The sequence below is a fragment of the Diaphorina citri genome, unplaced genomic scaffold (assembly GCF_000475195.1).
Source record: "Diaphorina citri unplaced genomic scaffold, Diaci psyllid genome assembly version 1.1 scaffold837, whole genome shotgun sequence".
Taxonomy (NCBI): Eukaryota; Metazoa; Arthropoda; class Insecta; order Hemiptera; family Psyllidae; genus Diaphorina; species Diaphorina citri.
The window spans coordinates 141,223-158,235 of NW_007378269.1; the positions used below are offsets into that span (position 1 = coordinate 141,223).

Sequence of the window (17,013 nt, forward strand, 5' to 3'; positions counted from 1 at the left end):
TGAACCATCAATTCCAAACTCTCATTGGACAAAATTTCTTTCAGTCTGACTTGAGAGCGAGAATTTCTGTTCATAAAATGGGATGATCTCGGTGGTCAAGATGCTCGCCTGGTAAAGAGTTTTCACTCCCTTTTGGTCACTCCGCTGAAGAAGTTCCCAGATTTAGATGAAATTACATTACTTAGTAAACTTAGTTTAGGTGTTTAGGTAACCTACTACTTTATTCTATTAAAAACTAGCTCGGATGAATGTATTCCATGATGTAGTTCTAGAAACTTCCAGGTTTTAGATGAATTCCATAAACTCCGTCTGATGTTTCGTTCACCTCTCTGTCATTTCAGCCATTGGTCAGTGTGTCTGTCTGTCTTGTCTGTAAGCAAAATATCTCGAGAACGTTAAGAGCTAGAAGCTTAATAAATATAGATAAATAACAAGCTGGGTCCGTCCCTCCGGGAATTTTCTAGCCCGTAGTTTATTCGATCGTGATTAAAGAAAATCAGTACTTATGTACCTACCTAATTTGTTTAATATTCAGTTTATTATTATTCTTGATTTGATTTTTCGATATTACTTTCATGTAATGATTTAAAATCAAGACTAGAGCCCGTTCTCCCTTTATTCCCAATATAAGGTTCAAGTCACCCATCCATTTATTGGCCTTCCTCGGCGTAGCTTAACATAGGTGTGACGCTAAGAACCGTCTTAAAATAACGACTGAAGTGTTATCTAAAACTTTCTCGCTTTGAGTGTATAGTCGTCGCGACAAATTTCGAGAGATCAGAGCTTCATTTGTGGTGAGAAGAATGCGTGAAAAAAAATCCGCCAAAAACCAGTTTTGTCTTTGGCTTTATGGTTTCTTGGACAAACATTTGCCACCACCATTTTTCGTGATCCGCTGGTGAAAAGACCCTTTACTTTTGATATATAGGTCGACCAGCGTTGGATAAGTCCTTCTATGGGGACAGACAGAACAGACAGACAGCCGAAGCGAGTGATACAATAGTCCGGCCCCTATACCGTTTTTATTACTATTGTAAATAATAAGGAAGGACGGGACTAAAAATGTACTGTTTTTAGACTTATTGTTATTTCCTTGTTGAAAATACAGATGGTTGGTTTGTCAATTTGTCCTGCCTCGGTTGGTGTAGTGGTCCAAGGCGCTCGCCTGGTAAACAGAAGGCGTTGGGGTTCAATCCAGGCCGGAGGTATGGAATTTACCTCATATAATTTGAGATTTGAACCACAATAATAGTAGTAGCCTACTGCTGGAGTAAAGGACTTTTCAGTCCTAGGCGAGCAGTATAAATAAGCACTATTATTATTATTTGATTCTCATCCGCCCCTCTCTCTTCATGTTTCAGTGAATATGATCTGGACGCAGAAGATTGACTTGAGATCAAAATGTGGAGAGAGCATGCACCACAAACTGTTGGTCTGGCGGCATGCAAAGCACCAAGCCCAAACATTGGGAGGCCGCCAAAAATCTTGCTCACTTCGAACGAGACGAATGTCGGCCATATGGCGGACTTCAGAGGCGAAAGAAGGACATGCCACCCCCTCGTAATGAATGGGGTAAGGGAACAAAGCAGGGTTTTTTTTTTTTTTTTTTTTTTTTTTTGAGGTTTTATAGAGGGAACTGGTCTTATCGTAAGATGGAAGACAGGATAGGAAAAAGCCAGCCGTTCCAAGAACGAACATTATCCCATCAGGATAAAATCCACCCCGGGCGGGTATCGAACCCGCGGCCTAGCGCTTACAAGGCAGACGCTCTACCAACCAAGCTAACTAGGCTGACACTGATTAATATTATATTGTAGGATTCAAAATTGGCAAACCGAGATCCAGCGAAACTTTGCATAATTGTATACAAATTTACATTCCCTATCCACATGGGTGTTTGGAGAATTTCACCTCTGAGTGGGTTTACTACCAAGTCTGACCCCAGTTGAAGCTGTGAATCCAACACGGGTTGTGCTAAATATAGCTTGGTCTAGAACAGGGGATCCCAAACAAGTTTAATTTTAATAGAAGCGTTTATCTTCTTTTTCTTCACCTTTTCCGTGTTCAAACGGGGTTGACGTCTTTCGTCAGCCTCTCAATCGGCCCTAGGGGTGATTGTTTTGGGCTGACATTTGATTTTGGCTTAACAATAATAATAATAAACGAGTGGATGCGCTTCGCACTCAACCTATGCTATTTCTTTAGCAAGGGGAAATTTCAGACTGGTATCCTCCCTGTCCCCCAGCCAGACAAAGCTGGTCTGCTCCCTGTTTAACGTCCCGTCCTTCAGCGTTCGGTCTTAGTACAAGTAGAAGATGTCTTAGTACAAAAAAGTTTGGGAACTCCTGGCCTACAGAAATCCAAGAACTAGAAACTGAATAAATAAACTAGAAATCTGACCACATTATTAATGTGCTATGTTCACACCCATGCGTTTGGTACGCTTCGGGGCCTCTTCGTTATTTGGTATGCAAATAGTTAATATTTTATTCTGATTTCTGGCCCTATTAAAATGTAAACCCCTACAAATTTCTGGTCTCATTAAATTTAAAAAACGTAAAAACCCCTGAATAAATCCATGTTGAAAGAGCGTGAAGCTCATATTTCACCTCAGTTTCCATTGCTAAGAATTGAACTGACAGATTTGTAGGACTGCCCGGCTGGCTGAGGGACTATAAACAGAGAGTAGATCAGCGTCTAGCTAGGAGACTCTAAACAGAGAGTAGACTAGTCCAAATTTCCTTATGCTATACCAAGCGGTTGAAAGCGAAGGGCATCCACTCGGAAAATTCTGTTAAGCCAAAACCAGTTGGCCCCAAAGCTATGAGAGGCTGACGACAAACGTCGAAGAAGAAAACAAAGAACAGCCATCAAATAAAACACTGGCAAATTTCATTAAAAACATGGGTAAAACTAAACATTATCAAAAGTTTCGATGTTATGTCTTCCCTTATCTTCTAACGGTTTGGTGAGTCTTTGTCCTTTGTCTATCAAGAATGCGTCTTCTATGTTTACATCTACACTGGTGTCTCCATGGATCACGCCACTTCTTTCAATCTGATATGTCATTATGATGAAAATATATTAACAAATCTCTGTAGGCATGATACACCAAATAATGTAGTGTAGATACGTAGACAAGAAGATGGTAAAATGGCCACCCCAACTAATCCAAGTACCTCTTCCTTGGGTGAATTTTAGAGAAACTGAGGAGGTTGAAATATACCAGTGAGGGTGCTTCGAGGTTTCATCAAGGCCTGGGGATAGCAGCTCCATACACAAAAAACCCGCCTCGAGACTTAGGTGTGGGCGCGAACAGCCCTAAAGGATGGGTTAAGCTTCTACGAATCTACCTCTTCCTCTCCAAGTTGAAGTATTTTTTCCGAGGATTCTAGAATGAATAATAGATCAGTTGCGCTTACTTGGGTGATGTTTCAAAGTCATAGAGCAGGAAAAATGAGGACCAATGGAATTTTTCTTTTACTTCTACGACTTCTAGATACCGAGATAAATCGATTTAAAAAATACCGGTAAATCGTAAACTTTGACGTCACGACATACGCTCCCGTAGGCGATGACGTCATAATTCAAGACTCCCGTTTCGTTTGTTTGCGCGCAAGCGTTTCTGCGCATTTTGACGTAAAATCTGACGTCACAACTGAACTTTTTCATTAGAACGGTAATTAAAAATTATTTAAATTTTCGACCTTTTACAGTTATTTTTTCGGAGTTTTGACCTCGGATTTGGATTTTTCCCAACTTGTTACATAGGAATCGACCATTTATTTATAATTTTTACCCATTTGCAACTGCTCCATTAGTTCAAACTCTGAACCAGGTGCCGAGTCCAAGAGAGAAAGAGGTACTGGATATAGATTTATTTGGGGTGACCATATTATCACCCTCTCCTCTATACCTACCATTGTGCCTTATTATTAAATGAGGAAAATACCTACCTGAGCGAGCTAAACAAGGAAAAACTACTTGCAGACAAATGCATATCATATATCATAATCAAAACATTAAGCTCCTCAGAGGACATAATCGACAACAATAACAAACACCAACAGAGTCAGCCAGGAGATTTAAAAAACAGTATTAACCAAAAGTTTGGCAACTGCGTACTGAAATTATTAGCAAAGTGATATTGGTGACATCAGTAAACAATTTGAATATTAGTAACTGTTTCCCAGGTGAAAGACATAACACTTTCTAGTTTCTAGAGGTTTGACAGAGGGAACTGTAACAACGGACGTCTTATCGTCCCGATATCGGAGGGGTAAAGCCTGATTCACACTATAGTGCCAGTCACGGTCCGGTAACGGTCCGATCAAAAGATTGAGTATTCACACTATCGTTCAAGCAACGACTACCAACTAAGCTAACTAGGCTGGCTTTCCCAGGTGAAAGACGTAACAATTTCTAGTTTCTAGAGGTTTGACAGAGGGAACTGTAACAACGGACGTCTTATCGTTCCGATATCGGAGGGGTAAGGAGGATAGGAAAAAGCCGGTCGTTCCGAGAACGAACATCATCGGTCTAGAATAAAGTTCGCCTCGGGCGGGATTCAAACCGGCGACATAGCGCTCACAAGGCAGACGAGATTATTTCCAAGCCAACTATAATAGGCTAGCGTTAGACAGAGAACTGTATGTAAGTAACTTTGTGAAGATCCATATTATCATACATGTAATTTGAGAAATATAACTTTTTGAATAATTATTTATTATAATTTTATTTCATCTAATAATTGTTTCACAAGCTCAATAAACCTTGAGCTGAATCCTCCTCTCAAACTTTAGCGAAAATACCTAGCTCAAGTTTGTGTCGATTGAGGAGGAAAAAGCTCAGGTAAATGGCAATTCGTTCTTTAATCTTCAAGTGTTGAGAGTTGAGATAGATCTAATTTCGGACTCAGAATTTTCTGACATCCTATTTGAAGAAGAGATTTCACTTAATTCTGAACATTCTCGTTACGAAACACCGAATGAATTCTCTTTGCCACTCATACATATTTTCTTTTGTTTACGTTCTCTACTCACACATTTCTCAATGCGTGTGTTATATCAACAATGTCATATCTCAATATGCCACGAGCTCCATTTATAATATTTATAATAGACACACATGAAAACCTTGGAATTAGAAAATATTTGGTGCATAAACTCTTGTGTAAATAAGAGAGAAAATTGTTTATTTATGACTACAATCTAATCTTGCATGTGTCTTAACATGCACAATGTATTATAATACAATTGTAGGTACATGAGGAGCACAAGATCTTCTATAGGTCAATTTATTTTTAGCTTAATTCTCTTTACGGATGAACTATTCACTATTTTGGTATGTAATGGATGGATGGATGAACACGGGGTAAAGGGACTTTTCAGTCCTATTCGGGCAGGATAAACAAGGTATATTCTATTCTATTCTATTCTATTCTATTCTATTTTTTGACAAAGTCACAACTTTGAGTCGGGGTTGTGTTAGAATTCTACATAGAACGGATAATCTTATCAGACGAGCAATAGAAAGTATACACATGGGAGAAAATTCTGAGTAGCCTACATCAATATTTTGCTAACTTTACCACATTTATTTCATCTATAAATATTATTTACCCAGCCTAGTTAGCTTAGTTGGTAGCGCGTCTGCCTTGTAAGCGCTAGGCCGCGGGTTCGATTCCCGCCCGGGGCGGATTTTATCCTGATGGGAAAATGTTCGTTTGATTTCAAAAAATTCCGCCCGGGGCGGATTTTATCCTGATGGGATAATGTTCGTTCTCGGAACGGCTGGGTTTCTCCTATCCTGTCTTCCTTCTCTCTTCGATTTCGGGACGATAAGACCTTAGCAGTTACAGTTCCCTCTGTCAAACCTCTTAGAAAAAAAATATTATTTAGAATTTAAACTTATCTCAAACCTCTTATCTCAATTGTTGTTAAATCAATATTTATTGAAGCATAAATTTAGAAAATCATTTGTAGACATGACCTTTTAATACGTTCGCTAAACGCACGTAAGAGATTAATGTCCATGCAAGTTCACGTTTAATTATAGCCCGGGTTTTAATCTATCAAAGTAAATAGCCATGTTGGTTACCTGTGTAAGGCAAACATTCACGCAATCTCATAAAGATAAAGTGGAATACACAAAATTGAAACCAATACCTGTAGGTAGATTCGTGGAAGGTTATCCCAAGTTTTAAGGCTGTTCCAGCTGAAAAACATATTGGACGTTGGGATTATTGAGATATTTGGAAAATCCTACAATGCTGCAGTGAGCACCGAAGTTGTGATATAATAACACAAAGAAACGGCATTTATTTATTATTTCCAGGATCAGCGGATGTAAGGCACGAGTTTCGCTGTCCGACATTCGACTTCCCCTCATGTGGCGAGACTCTGACTATTTCAAGAATAAGGGAGACTACCGCCGGTTTGCCGTGTTCTGTCTGGTCCGATCTGGGACTGAACTGTACGACACTTCCCTACTGTGTCCTGTGGACCGTTCTCACACCGATCTCACCTTCCAAGATGTTCTGCTCTTGTAAGTTCTTTTCTTACTTCAACCAACCTCAGAGTTGTAGTGGTTAGCGCCGTGGACTTCGGATCTGGAGGTTGGTGGTTCGAGTCCAAGTCAAGTCATAAAATTTAGCGTAGTGCATTAAGCAGGGAACGACATTTGTGACGAGCATTTATGCTTAACCCAATTAAAATTCCTTTTCTATAGTTACCTACTTCAATTCATTCCTTTTTTATTATTTGATAAAATAACAGATATACCTACAAATGTGTTTTTCCACAGTCAATATTGATTTCTAAGATTTATTCTATCTACGCTGAAACACCAATGTATAAAAGCAAGATCCATTCGCACACGGATCGTTCTTTCTCCAGAACTAAAACAAGCAGTAGAAAGTTGAAATTTGGTATAAATAGTTTTTTTTTCTTTTTCAGTAGTGTGTGGGTTTAATACCAGCCGAGGTATTGGCTTTCTAATTTTAATAATAAATAATAATAATTGAGGGGAAGGTAACCTCTAGACGAGGTTAACGCCGGAAGCCTTCTCTACCACCTAACCCTTTTTTTTTTTTTTTTTTTTTTTTTTTTTTTTTTTTAGGGGTTTAATCAAAAATGAGCTTATTTATTTTATTTCAAAATATTGCATGTTGAGAGAAAGACCTTATTTTTTTAGCTTGATTAGGTAATTAACAAACAATTAAGCTTTTTTGTGTGTTATTAAATTACATTTCAATTCTGAATATTTTTTCTGACAATGTTCTCTTTTTTTCTGAAGAGTGTACAAATCTTTATTTTGATTCTTTTCTTATGAAACTTTTTGATATTTATTATTTGTATAAAAGACTTGAGAAAATTCTTTATTTTCTGTACCTATGATGAATTAAAGCTGTTTTTTATATTCCTAAATATAAATACCTTATCTTTTTTACTTGGAAAGCTTGACCTGTTTCCTGTTCTTTTCAGACTTCATGTGACAATGACTATTCTTGAACCCTCTAGGATTTTGGGTTTAAAACTACTGTAAATCAGAAATAACTACCTATGAAAAAGAAAAATTAGAATTGAGGAGCTGGGTGCAAAAAGGGCAATAAATGAAAATCATCAAACTGAGATATTTAACTTTAAAGTTTTCAATTTTTCATCAAAATCCTTGAAAAGTATGTTTACAATAAGCGCTGTAACTAAAAAAAAAAAAAAAAAAAAAAAGTATCCCCCCCCGTCAAAAGCCGGGAAGGGGGCACCACGTTCTATTCAAAAAACCATTTTGCGCAAAAAGGGCAAAAAATCCATATTTCCCTTTTTGCAACCAGCTCCTCAATTAAGAAAAATGAGCAATAAAGTTAGAGACTGGGGGACAAGTCTTTATTTAATTATTATTTGATACCTTGCTTAGTGCCCTACAGGGAGGGCAATTACTAAACAAAGTTTCCTACCTCCCTTTTACATGTTTATGCTTTGTAGTATGCTAAACACTGTGTAGGCTTTGTAGATTTTGATGAATTTGAGGCTAGGTATCTGTTACCAAACCATACTTCTATTCAACTCAGTGCAAATGTGATCCAACGATATACAGGAATAGTAAGTATTACCCATCCAATCCAATTAAAGATCAATTTCAGCCAAGGCTTGGAATTTTATATGCAATGAGAAAAATATGAACAAAGTCATTTGCAAAATACCTCAGGTCTTAACATTACCTAGTTACTTCTACTTAACAGAAAAGTTCATTATTACAGTGAGTTTTCTGCTGTAGGTAAACTTGGTCTACAAACTTGAGCTTACAAAAGCTACTGCTCATGTTGCCTACAGATAATAATCTTTGGTGATTTGAGTTCTATCCCCTACATCAACCTCTTGGTCAAACAGATCAGAGCCTGTTTTCCTTGCCCTTTTTTCTGCTTCTTCTGGTGTCAACAATTCATTGTCACTTGGCTGTAGAGGATTTCCATCTTCATCCAACTTATTAGCCTCAAAGTCTTTATTTATTTTCTCAGCATACACTTCAATAAACAAATCTTTTGCTGTAAACTCGGGTGTTTGTATTTCATTTGTCCTATAAGAAACATAGGGTTTCAGGTTGAATCCTTCCAAGTTTGGCACGATGAGTTCAGGTATTGTTTCTACTACAGGTCTCCCATCAGATGTTTGCAATACTTTACGAACACCATAGGTAGGTGTGAACCTTGGATCTGGGTTTAACTTCTGTTCTTCTCTATGTTGCTGTGTGCCTCTGTTGATCCAGTTGAACTTCCGGAAATTCTTCTTACCATAGGAAGCACTGGATGTTGAAAATGAACGTCCACTTTGAGAAACAAACTGACAAATTTTCAAAGACAGTAGGAAGCACTGGATGTTGAAAATGAACGTCCACTTTGAGAAACAAACTGACAAATTTTCAAAGACATAGTGGGAATAAAAAATACAGCGATTCCACTTTTGGCGCTTAATTTAGAATAATAATCTTAGCATATTCACACAGAGTCCATTCTAATCATAATTAATTAATAGATAAAAGTAAAACTATTTTATTACTCAAAATCACTCCACACAATCACAATCAATCCTTCAATTTTTTTTTTTTTTTTTTTTTTTTTTAAATTTGCCCCCCACCCCCCCCCCCCCCCAAAAAAATGGGATTTTTTTTTTCACATTTTCTCACACAAATGAGCTCTGATCTCGAACTTTGTCGCGACGACCTATGAACTCAAAGCGAGAAAGTTTTAGATAACATTTCAGTCGATCATTTAAGACCGGTTTTAGCGTCAGATATGTTAAGCTACGCCGAGCAAGGCCGATAAATGGATGGGTGACTTGAACCTTATATTGGGAATAAGGGAGAACGGGCTCTAGTCTTGATTTTAAATCATTACATGAACGTAAAATCAAATCAAGAATGATAATAAACTGAATATTAAACAAATTAGGTAGGTACATAGGTACTGATTTTCTCTAATCACGATCGAATAAACTACGGGCTAAAAAATTCCCGGAGGGACGGACCCAGCTTGTTTGTCCTGTCTACTCTTGTGTTAACTCCTTTTCTTACCATCAACAAAAAATAAAAAAATTATCAAAAGTTGGAGTTGGAACTTGGATAACAGTAAACATGGCATGTCTTTGAAGTTTTGAAAGAAAGTTGAGAACTTTTTATCTTTTTAAAGAAGTCCAAAAACCCATCAGTGACCTTTGAGTGAATCCTAGAATGTGTTGATATTAATATTGGACTGAAATCAACCACACGCCACAACTTAGCATTGTTCTACTTCTCATCATTCCTATCGCTTAAGATCCAGAATCATGGTTCACTTGGAGGGAGATGCAGTAAGTAGCCACTCTGTCACACGCCACAACTCAGCATTGTTCTACTTCTCATCATTCCTATCGCTTAAGATCCAGAATCATGGTTCACTTGGAGGGAGATGCAGTAAGTAGCCACTCTGTATAAGTAAGCGTCCACAACAGAGTCCCAACCCTCAACCATAATGTGTAGAAGAGTAAGTGTGGAAACTCCCCCCGCCAGTCCACTCAGTGGCAAGAGTGTGAGGTTGTGGTTATCTACCAGCTTGAGATAAGCAAAGTTGTTAAACTTGCCTTGTTTTTAAGTTACCACTCCCATGCAAAACTGTAGAAACAATATCCTGTCTCAACTCAACCCGGTACTTCCATAACCAGAACCTGAAACTAGAGCACCACCGCGGTCAATGATGGGACCAGGGACATCAATGATTTGTAATAATTTTGTGACCATTTCTTTGTTTCAGTTCCTTGCTGAGCTATCAAAATTATTTCAAAATTCCAAAAGTATGGAAATTGATTACAAAGGAGGCACTTACTTAGTAATGCTGTGATATCCACAAAAATTGTGAAAAAGCTCTGCTTTACCACAATTAATTTGAGATTTGACTTGGTAAGCAATAAGAAGTTCGCCAGCCTAGTTAGCTTGGTTGGTAATGCGTCTGCCTTGTAAGCGCTAGGCCGCGGGTTCGATTCCCGCCCGGGACGGATTTTATCCTGATGGGATAATGTTCGTTCTCGGAACGGCTGGCTTTCTCCTATCCTGTCTTCCTTCTCTCTTCGATTTCGGGACGATAAGACCATAGCAGTTAAAGTTCCCTCTGTCAAACCTTCTCTCTTCGATTTCGGGACGATAAGACCATAGCAGTTACAGTTCTCTCTGTCAAACCTCTTTTTAAAAAAAAAAAAAATAATAATAATAAGAAGAAGTTCATTATAAAGTTCGATTTCTCTCTCATTGCAGATGGAAGCACACTGTGACGGAATCCATGGATATTAAACTTCCAAGTCCATCCAAAATTATATTCAACAAACCTGCCAGACAGGGTTCTCTCTATGACGAAACCCCACTCATAGGTACGAATAACTTAATACAAAATAATAAATAGTGTTTCCTACCTTTTTCTAATATTGGTTTCATGTGATAAGTAGAATCACACCTTTGTAGCATAGCAATGTGTGAGGCAGAAAAGAAAAACAGACCAAGTAAAAAATGTGAAAAAAAAAAGGCCAAGGCAAAACTAAGCCTGTCAGGCAAAACTGAATGTGAGTGACTGGCCCTCAGAGCACCAGTGCTAACATCATGTGTGGAATAAATGGAAAAATTACTGCCAGATGGGTTTAATTTTGTAGGTTTTTCAAGATTATTTTTTTCTATCTATTTATTGGACAAGAAACAATATCTTAAAATAATTATGAACACTATAAGGCTATAACCCATCTAAATCCAAAATAGGTTCACCATCCAAAATGACCTTATGACATGTCTCTTCATCTCTACCGATTTATTAATTTTATTATTATTAATTTATCTTTGTTTTTCTTTTACAGATGATGGAAGAACAAAGCCAATTCCCAGAGACCCTCTGAAACAACACACTCCAAATGAGTCCATGTGCTTGATAAGAGCAACTTGGAAAAACAAGAAAATTAGAACTGTGGTAAGTACATTAACCATCTTTGTGGAACCACACCCATAGAGCTCCAGGCAAGAAAAAATAATAATAATAATAAAAAAGTTGCATTTACTTCCCAAGAGTTGTGACATTTGTGACAATACTACAGAAGAGGGAGAGGTGGTGTATTCACTGATGAGCCTGAAGAGAATCCTGCCAATTAAAATAAAGAAAAAAAAAATGCAGAGCCATTAGGTATAAGAGTTTAGTTGTCTTTTGCACAATAAATAGGTTGGGTAAAGTAAAAACATATCTAATACAAAGGTGTGAGCGGCTCTTGCAAGGAGATAGAAATCAGCAATACAGTGGAGGAGAACAGAGAGGAAACTCTGCACATCCGAACAGACACGGCGGATGAGAAATCTGTCTGGCTGAGACATCTCACGCAGCATTCCAAAGATCATCTCAGGTACGCCACCAGAGTCTTGATATGATCGCTGAAGACTGGGATTAAAAAAAAAAGATACTTACTCCAATTGGATAAGGAAATTCAATATCTAGTAAGTAAATCAACAAGTAAATTTCCTTGGTAATAAATTGTACTATTGCTTTTTTCTGTTTCTAGTGTTTCACTGCTGGAGCTGAGATAGGACCTCACAAGAATGATCATGACTACAAATTTGTGGTAAGAACTTAATCAATTAAGTAGGTGGAAATCAGGAGGTACCTTACTCTTACAGTGTGGCACTAATAAAACCAGTTATTTTCTGAAGATTTGTAAAGATTTGGTAACCCTACACTCGGAGGTAGATTTGTTTACTTTGTACAAACTACAGTAGGCACAGAGTTTCTATCTCTCATACACTGTGGCTTACAACTTGACGAACTTGAAAATCTCGGAATACTGACTTTTATGTCATATTATTATTATTATTATTATTTTCTGTTACTTAAAAAATAGGTATTATTTTAAATCAAGAATTACAACAATAGTTTATTGTAATAAATAAGTTTATATTTAAACCTACATTAATATTTCAGTGTTGTTTGATTCTTTGCACTACACGTACCTATTCTCAGAGGTAAAAAAAAAAAAAAATCAATAGTACTTCATTTAAATCATAATTCTCCTCATTATGGGTATCTAGGTAGGTAGGGTAAGTGTACCATTTATTCGCCCACCTAAAAAACGTACCATTTATTGGCCCACCTGTACCTACCATACGCCACCTTGTTTGTCCTGTCTACTCTTGTGTTAACTCCTTTTCTTACCATCAACAAAAAATAAAAAAATTATCAAAAGTTGGAGTTGGAACTTGGATAACAGTAAACATGGCATGTCTTTGAAGTTTTGAAAGAAAGTTGAGAACTTTTTATCTTTTTAAAGAAGTCCAAAAACCCATCAGTGACCTTTCAGTGAATCCTAGGATGTGTTGATATTAATATTGGACTGAAATCAACTACACGCCACAACTCAGCATTGTTCTACTTCTCATCATTCCTATCGCTTAAGATCTAGAATCATGGTTCACTTGGAGGGAGATGCAGTAAGTAGCCACTCTGATCTGTAAGTAGGCGTCCACAACAGAGTCCCAACCCTCAACCATAATGTGTAAAAGAGTAAGTGTGGAAACTCCCCCTGCCAGTCCACTCAGTGGCAAGAGTGTGAGGTTTTGGTTATCTACCGGCTTGAGATAAGCAAAGTTGTTAAACTTGCCTTGTTTTTAAGTTACCACTCCCATGCAAAACTGTAGAAACAATATCCTGTCTCAACTCAACCCGGTACCTCCATAACGACAACCTGAAACTAGAGCACCACCGGTCAATGATGGGACATCAATGATTTGTAATAATTTTGTGACCATTTCTTTGTTTCAGTTCCTTGCTGAGCTATCAAAATTATTTCAAAATTCCAAAAATAATGGACCAATAACTCTTACCATGAAGAGATGTGAGTATACCCCTACCTTTTTCTAATATTGGTTTCATGTGATAAGTAGAATCACACCTTTGTAGCATAGCAATGTGTGAGGCAGAAAGAAAAACAGGCCAAATAAAAAAGTGAAAAAAAAAGGCCAAGGCAAAACTAAGCCTGTCAGCCAAAACTGAATGTGAATGACTGGTCCTCAGAGCACCAGTGCTGACATCAAGTGTGGAATAAATGGAAAAATTACTGCCAGATGGGTTTAATTTTGTAGGTTTTTCAAGATTATTTTCTTCTACCTACTTATTGGACAAGAAACAATATCTTAAATTAATTATGAATGCTATAAGGCTATAACCCATCTAAATCCAAAATAGGTTCACCATCCAAAATGACCTTATGACATATGTCTCTTTATCTCTACCGATTTATCAATTTTATTATTATTAATTTATCTTTATTTTTCTTTTACAGATGATGGAAGAACAAAGCCAATTCCCAGAGACCCTCTGAAACAACACACTCCAAATGAGTCCATGTGCTTGATACTTCAGGAATAACTAAAGGCCATTTCTCCAGGAATAACGAGGCACACGACCTGTCATTATTGGAAAAAAGGCTATTTCCCTAGGAAAAACAAGTAACAGAATATTTATAAGGAGAAACAATCAGCTGATTCTCTCAGAAAAATGACTAGTACAGAGAATAGTAAGAACTAGGTTGTTACAAAGGACTTTAATGGTGATCCTTCAAACCTAGAGATGTAGACCAAACAAGGTCCAGAAATATAGAAAATGATTGATACCTACAAGGGACATAATAATTTATTATATCTTCAACATCTAGATTTCCCCTTTATTTTCTTTTTAATCTATTTCTACTGCCCTATTTTTTTTTTTTTTTTTTTTTTTTTTTACAAAACACGTTTCCACTATGCGATTTTTGCCGCGCGACCCTGTCGCGCGGCAAAAGTCGCGTTGGTGGAAATCCACCTTAACGCAGCTCAATGTGCGCCCTAGCTAAGTCGCGGGTTCGATTCCCGCCCGACACACAGATCTTAGGTATACTTTAGAAGGAATTTTAAAGATATTATTTTATGACTTGAGATTGAGAAGGTAATAAATTTAATTAAAAGGTAGGTACAAAAGGTACACCACCTATACAAAATCAAAATTTTCGAAAAGTAAATCGTGTGAACTGATCTTTTTTTTAGATATCGAACACGAAATATCGATTGTTAACTATCGATTATTTTCGTGCTGTCGTGCATTCGATTCGAGTCCGCTCCGCTCCAGTGTTGTCAAGTGATGCGCTGATGACGTCAGTGTCAAAATTTAAAAATGGCTGCTTATGGTGAGTATGCATCTTTTCTGTCTTGATTTGTGTTGTTTTTTGTGCTTTTTCTCGTGAATTTCGATCTAAAATGAACTGTGTCCCGTTTTCAGAGACTCCGGCTAAGAACTACTGTACCTATTGTCAAGATGTCATCAATGGACTGCGTATGAGAATCGAACCCACGGCCTAGCGCTTACAAGGCAAACGCGCTACCAACCATGGTCGCGTTGTGGCCGCGCACTTAAGTAAGGTTTCCTATTCCTATGCAACGTACCTATGGCCTGTATTTGCGAGGTACGCAATAGAAAAACACTAAACTGCCTAATCTTTGAGAAGGTCAGACTAGAATTTGGCGGGTAGCACACCTGCCGCTAGGTCGCGGGTTCGATTCCCGCCCGACACACAGATCTTAGGTATACTTTAGAAGGAATTTTAAAGATATTATTTTATGACTTGAGATTGAGAAGGTAATAAATTTAATTAAAAGGTAGGTACAAAAGGTACACCACCTATACAAAATCAAAATTTTCGAAAAGTAAATCGTGTGAACTGATCTTTTTTTTAGATATCGAACACGAAATATCGATTGTTAACTATCGATTATTTTCGTGCTGTCGTGCATTCGATTCGAGTCCGCTCCGCTCCAGTGTTGTCAAGTGATGCGCTGATGACGTCAGTGTCAAAATTTAAAAATGGCTGCTTATGGTGAGTATGCATCTTTTCTGCAGATCTTAGGTATACTTTAGAAGGAATTTTGAAGATATTATAATAAGACTTGAGATTGAGAAGGTAATAAATTAATGAATAGGTAGGTACAAAGAGGTATTAAGGTACACCACCTTTACAAAATCAAAATTTTCGAAAAGTAAATCGTGTAAACTGATCTTTTTTTAGATATCGAACACGAAATATCGATTGTTAACTATCGATTATTTTCGTGCATTCGAGATTCGAGTCCGCTCCAGTGTTGTCAAGTGATGCGCTGATGACGTCAGTGTCAAAATTTAAAAATGGCTGCTTATGGTGAGTATGCATCTTTTCTGAATTTTCCAATCCTGGTGTGAAAGTTTGACAGCTATTTAATACATACTATAATTGAAAATGAAATAAATATGAAGAAGACAGATTCATGAACTTTATCCTTAATTCCTGTTAGGTACCGAATGAACGGGATCAAGAGTATTCGAGACTGTGAAGTGTTTGATGAGATGTCACCAGAGGGCGCCAGTAGCAATGGAACGGGCAAGACATCACAATCTGTAAGTGACTAGTACTATAATAAATGCAATCTGTAAATGACTCATTTTCCAATCCTGCTGTGAAAGTTTGACAGCTATGTAATATTATAATTGAAAATGAAATAAATATGAAGAAGAAACATTCATGAACTTTATCCTTGGTTCCTGTTAGGTACCGAATGAACGGGATCAAGAGTATTCGAGACTGTGAAGTGTTTGATGAGATGTCGACTGCGTATCAAATGCATGGAATGTACGGACTTCGATATTTGCCTTCAGGTAAGGAAAGCTAGAGGCCCCCAGCCTTGACAAACAAGAGCTCCTCCCCTGACCTAGTTATGTACAACTGCGCAACTCAGCACTGGAACTGCCTGCCGCCACTTTCAAATTTTAGAATTTTAAGTACCTACTGTTACTGGATTGCCAAAGATTAATGTTTGCAATCAGCTCTAAATAAAATTAGGAATCTCTGAAATGATCCTTTTGATGGTCACTTTTAACTTCACAATATCCACTTCCACAGGTATCTTGATGATGCACACAAGCTCTGTACCAGGTACCTACAGAGTCTTGATATGATCGCTGAAGACTGGGATTAAAAAAAAAAAAAGATACTTACTCCTATTGTATAAGGAAATTCAATATCTAGTAAGTAAATCAACAAGTAAATTTCCTTGGTAATAAATTGTACTATTGCTTTTTTTTCTGTTTCTAGTGTTTCACTGCTGGAGCTGAGATAGGACCTCACAAGAATGATCATGACTACAAATTTGTGGTAAGAACTTAATCAATTAGGTGGACCAAACACCCTGAATGTGTAAAGTCACCATCTTACTTTAGGCTTAAAAAAAATCCCTATCTACGAAGAACTTATAATCTCTCTTTGTAAAATATTCCAATATTTTCAAGTATTATTTAACGATTAGAGTTGCATTTGTGTGCAAACTTTTGCTATAGCATACATAGGTATTAGGTAGCAGTGCACTTGGAAAAAGTTACTATTTAAGTAGGTGAATAAAAAAAAATAATTGTGTTTAGTATATTTAAATGCTTGTCACAAATATTGATCCCCAATTATTACACCT

General features: G+C 37.3%; 3 protein-coding genes across 4 annotated transcripts; 2 read left to right on the forward strand and 1 right to left on the reverse strand.

Moving 5' to 3' along the window:
• Positions 1-7,861: 7,861 nt before the first annotated feature.
• LOC103512437 (39S ribosomal protein L41, mitochondrial) lies at positions 7,862-9,096 on the reverse strand. The gene is made up of 2 exons (XM_026825909.1): positions 8,874-9,096; positions 7,862-8,805 (listed from the first exon to the last, which is right to left on the reverse strand). The coding sequence occupies exons 1-2, from the start codon at positions 8,924-8,926 to the stop codon at positions 8,325-8,327; spliced, it is 534 nt and encodes a 177-aa protein (XP_026681710.1). The 5' UTR covers positions 8,927-9,096; the 3' UTR covers positions 7,862-8,324.
• A 3,594-nt stretch (positions 9,097-12,690) lies between these two features.
• Positions 12,691-13,915, forward strand: LOC103512438 (signal recognition particle 14 kDa protein). Its single transcript, XM_008477200.2, has 3 exons — positions 12,691-12,978; positions 13,310-13,382; positions 13,830-13,915. The coding sequence occupies exons 1-3, from the start codon at positions 12,955-12,957 to the stop codon at positions 13,913-13,915; spliced, it is 183 nt and encodes a 60-aa protein (XP_008475422.1). The 5' UTR covers positions 12,691-12,954.
• A 653-nt stretch (positions 13,916-14,568) lies between these two features.
• LOC103512432 (transcriptional adapter 2B-like) lies at positions 14,569-16,770 on the forward strand. 2 transcript variants are annotated; one of them, XM_008477195.3, is made up of 4 exons: positions 14,569-14,708; positions 14,801-14,848; positions 16,158-16,207; positions 16,644-16,770. In XM_008477195.3, exons 1-4 carry the CDS (start codon positions 14,696-14,698, stop codon positions 16,713-16,715), a joined length of 183 nt encoding a protein of 60 aa, XP_008475417.1. In that variant the 5' UTR covers positions 14,569-14,695; the 3' UTR covers positions 16,716-16,770. The 2 variants fall into 2 exon arrangements, with proteins under 2 accessions (XP_008475417.1, XP_026681706.1); XM_026825905.1 differs by lacking the exon at positions 14,569-14,708 and having other exon boundaries at positions 14,715-14,848.
• The last annotated feature ends 243 nt before the right edge of the window (positions 16,771-17,013 follow it).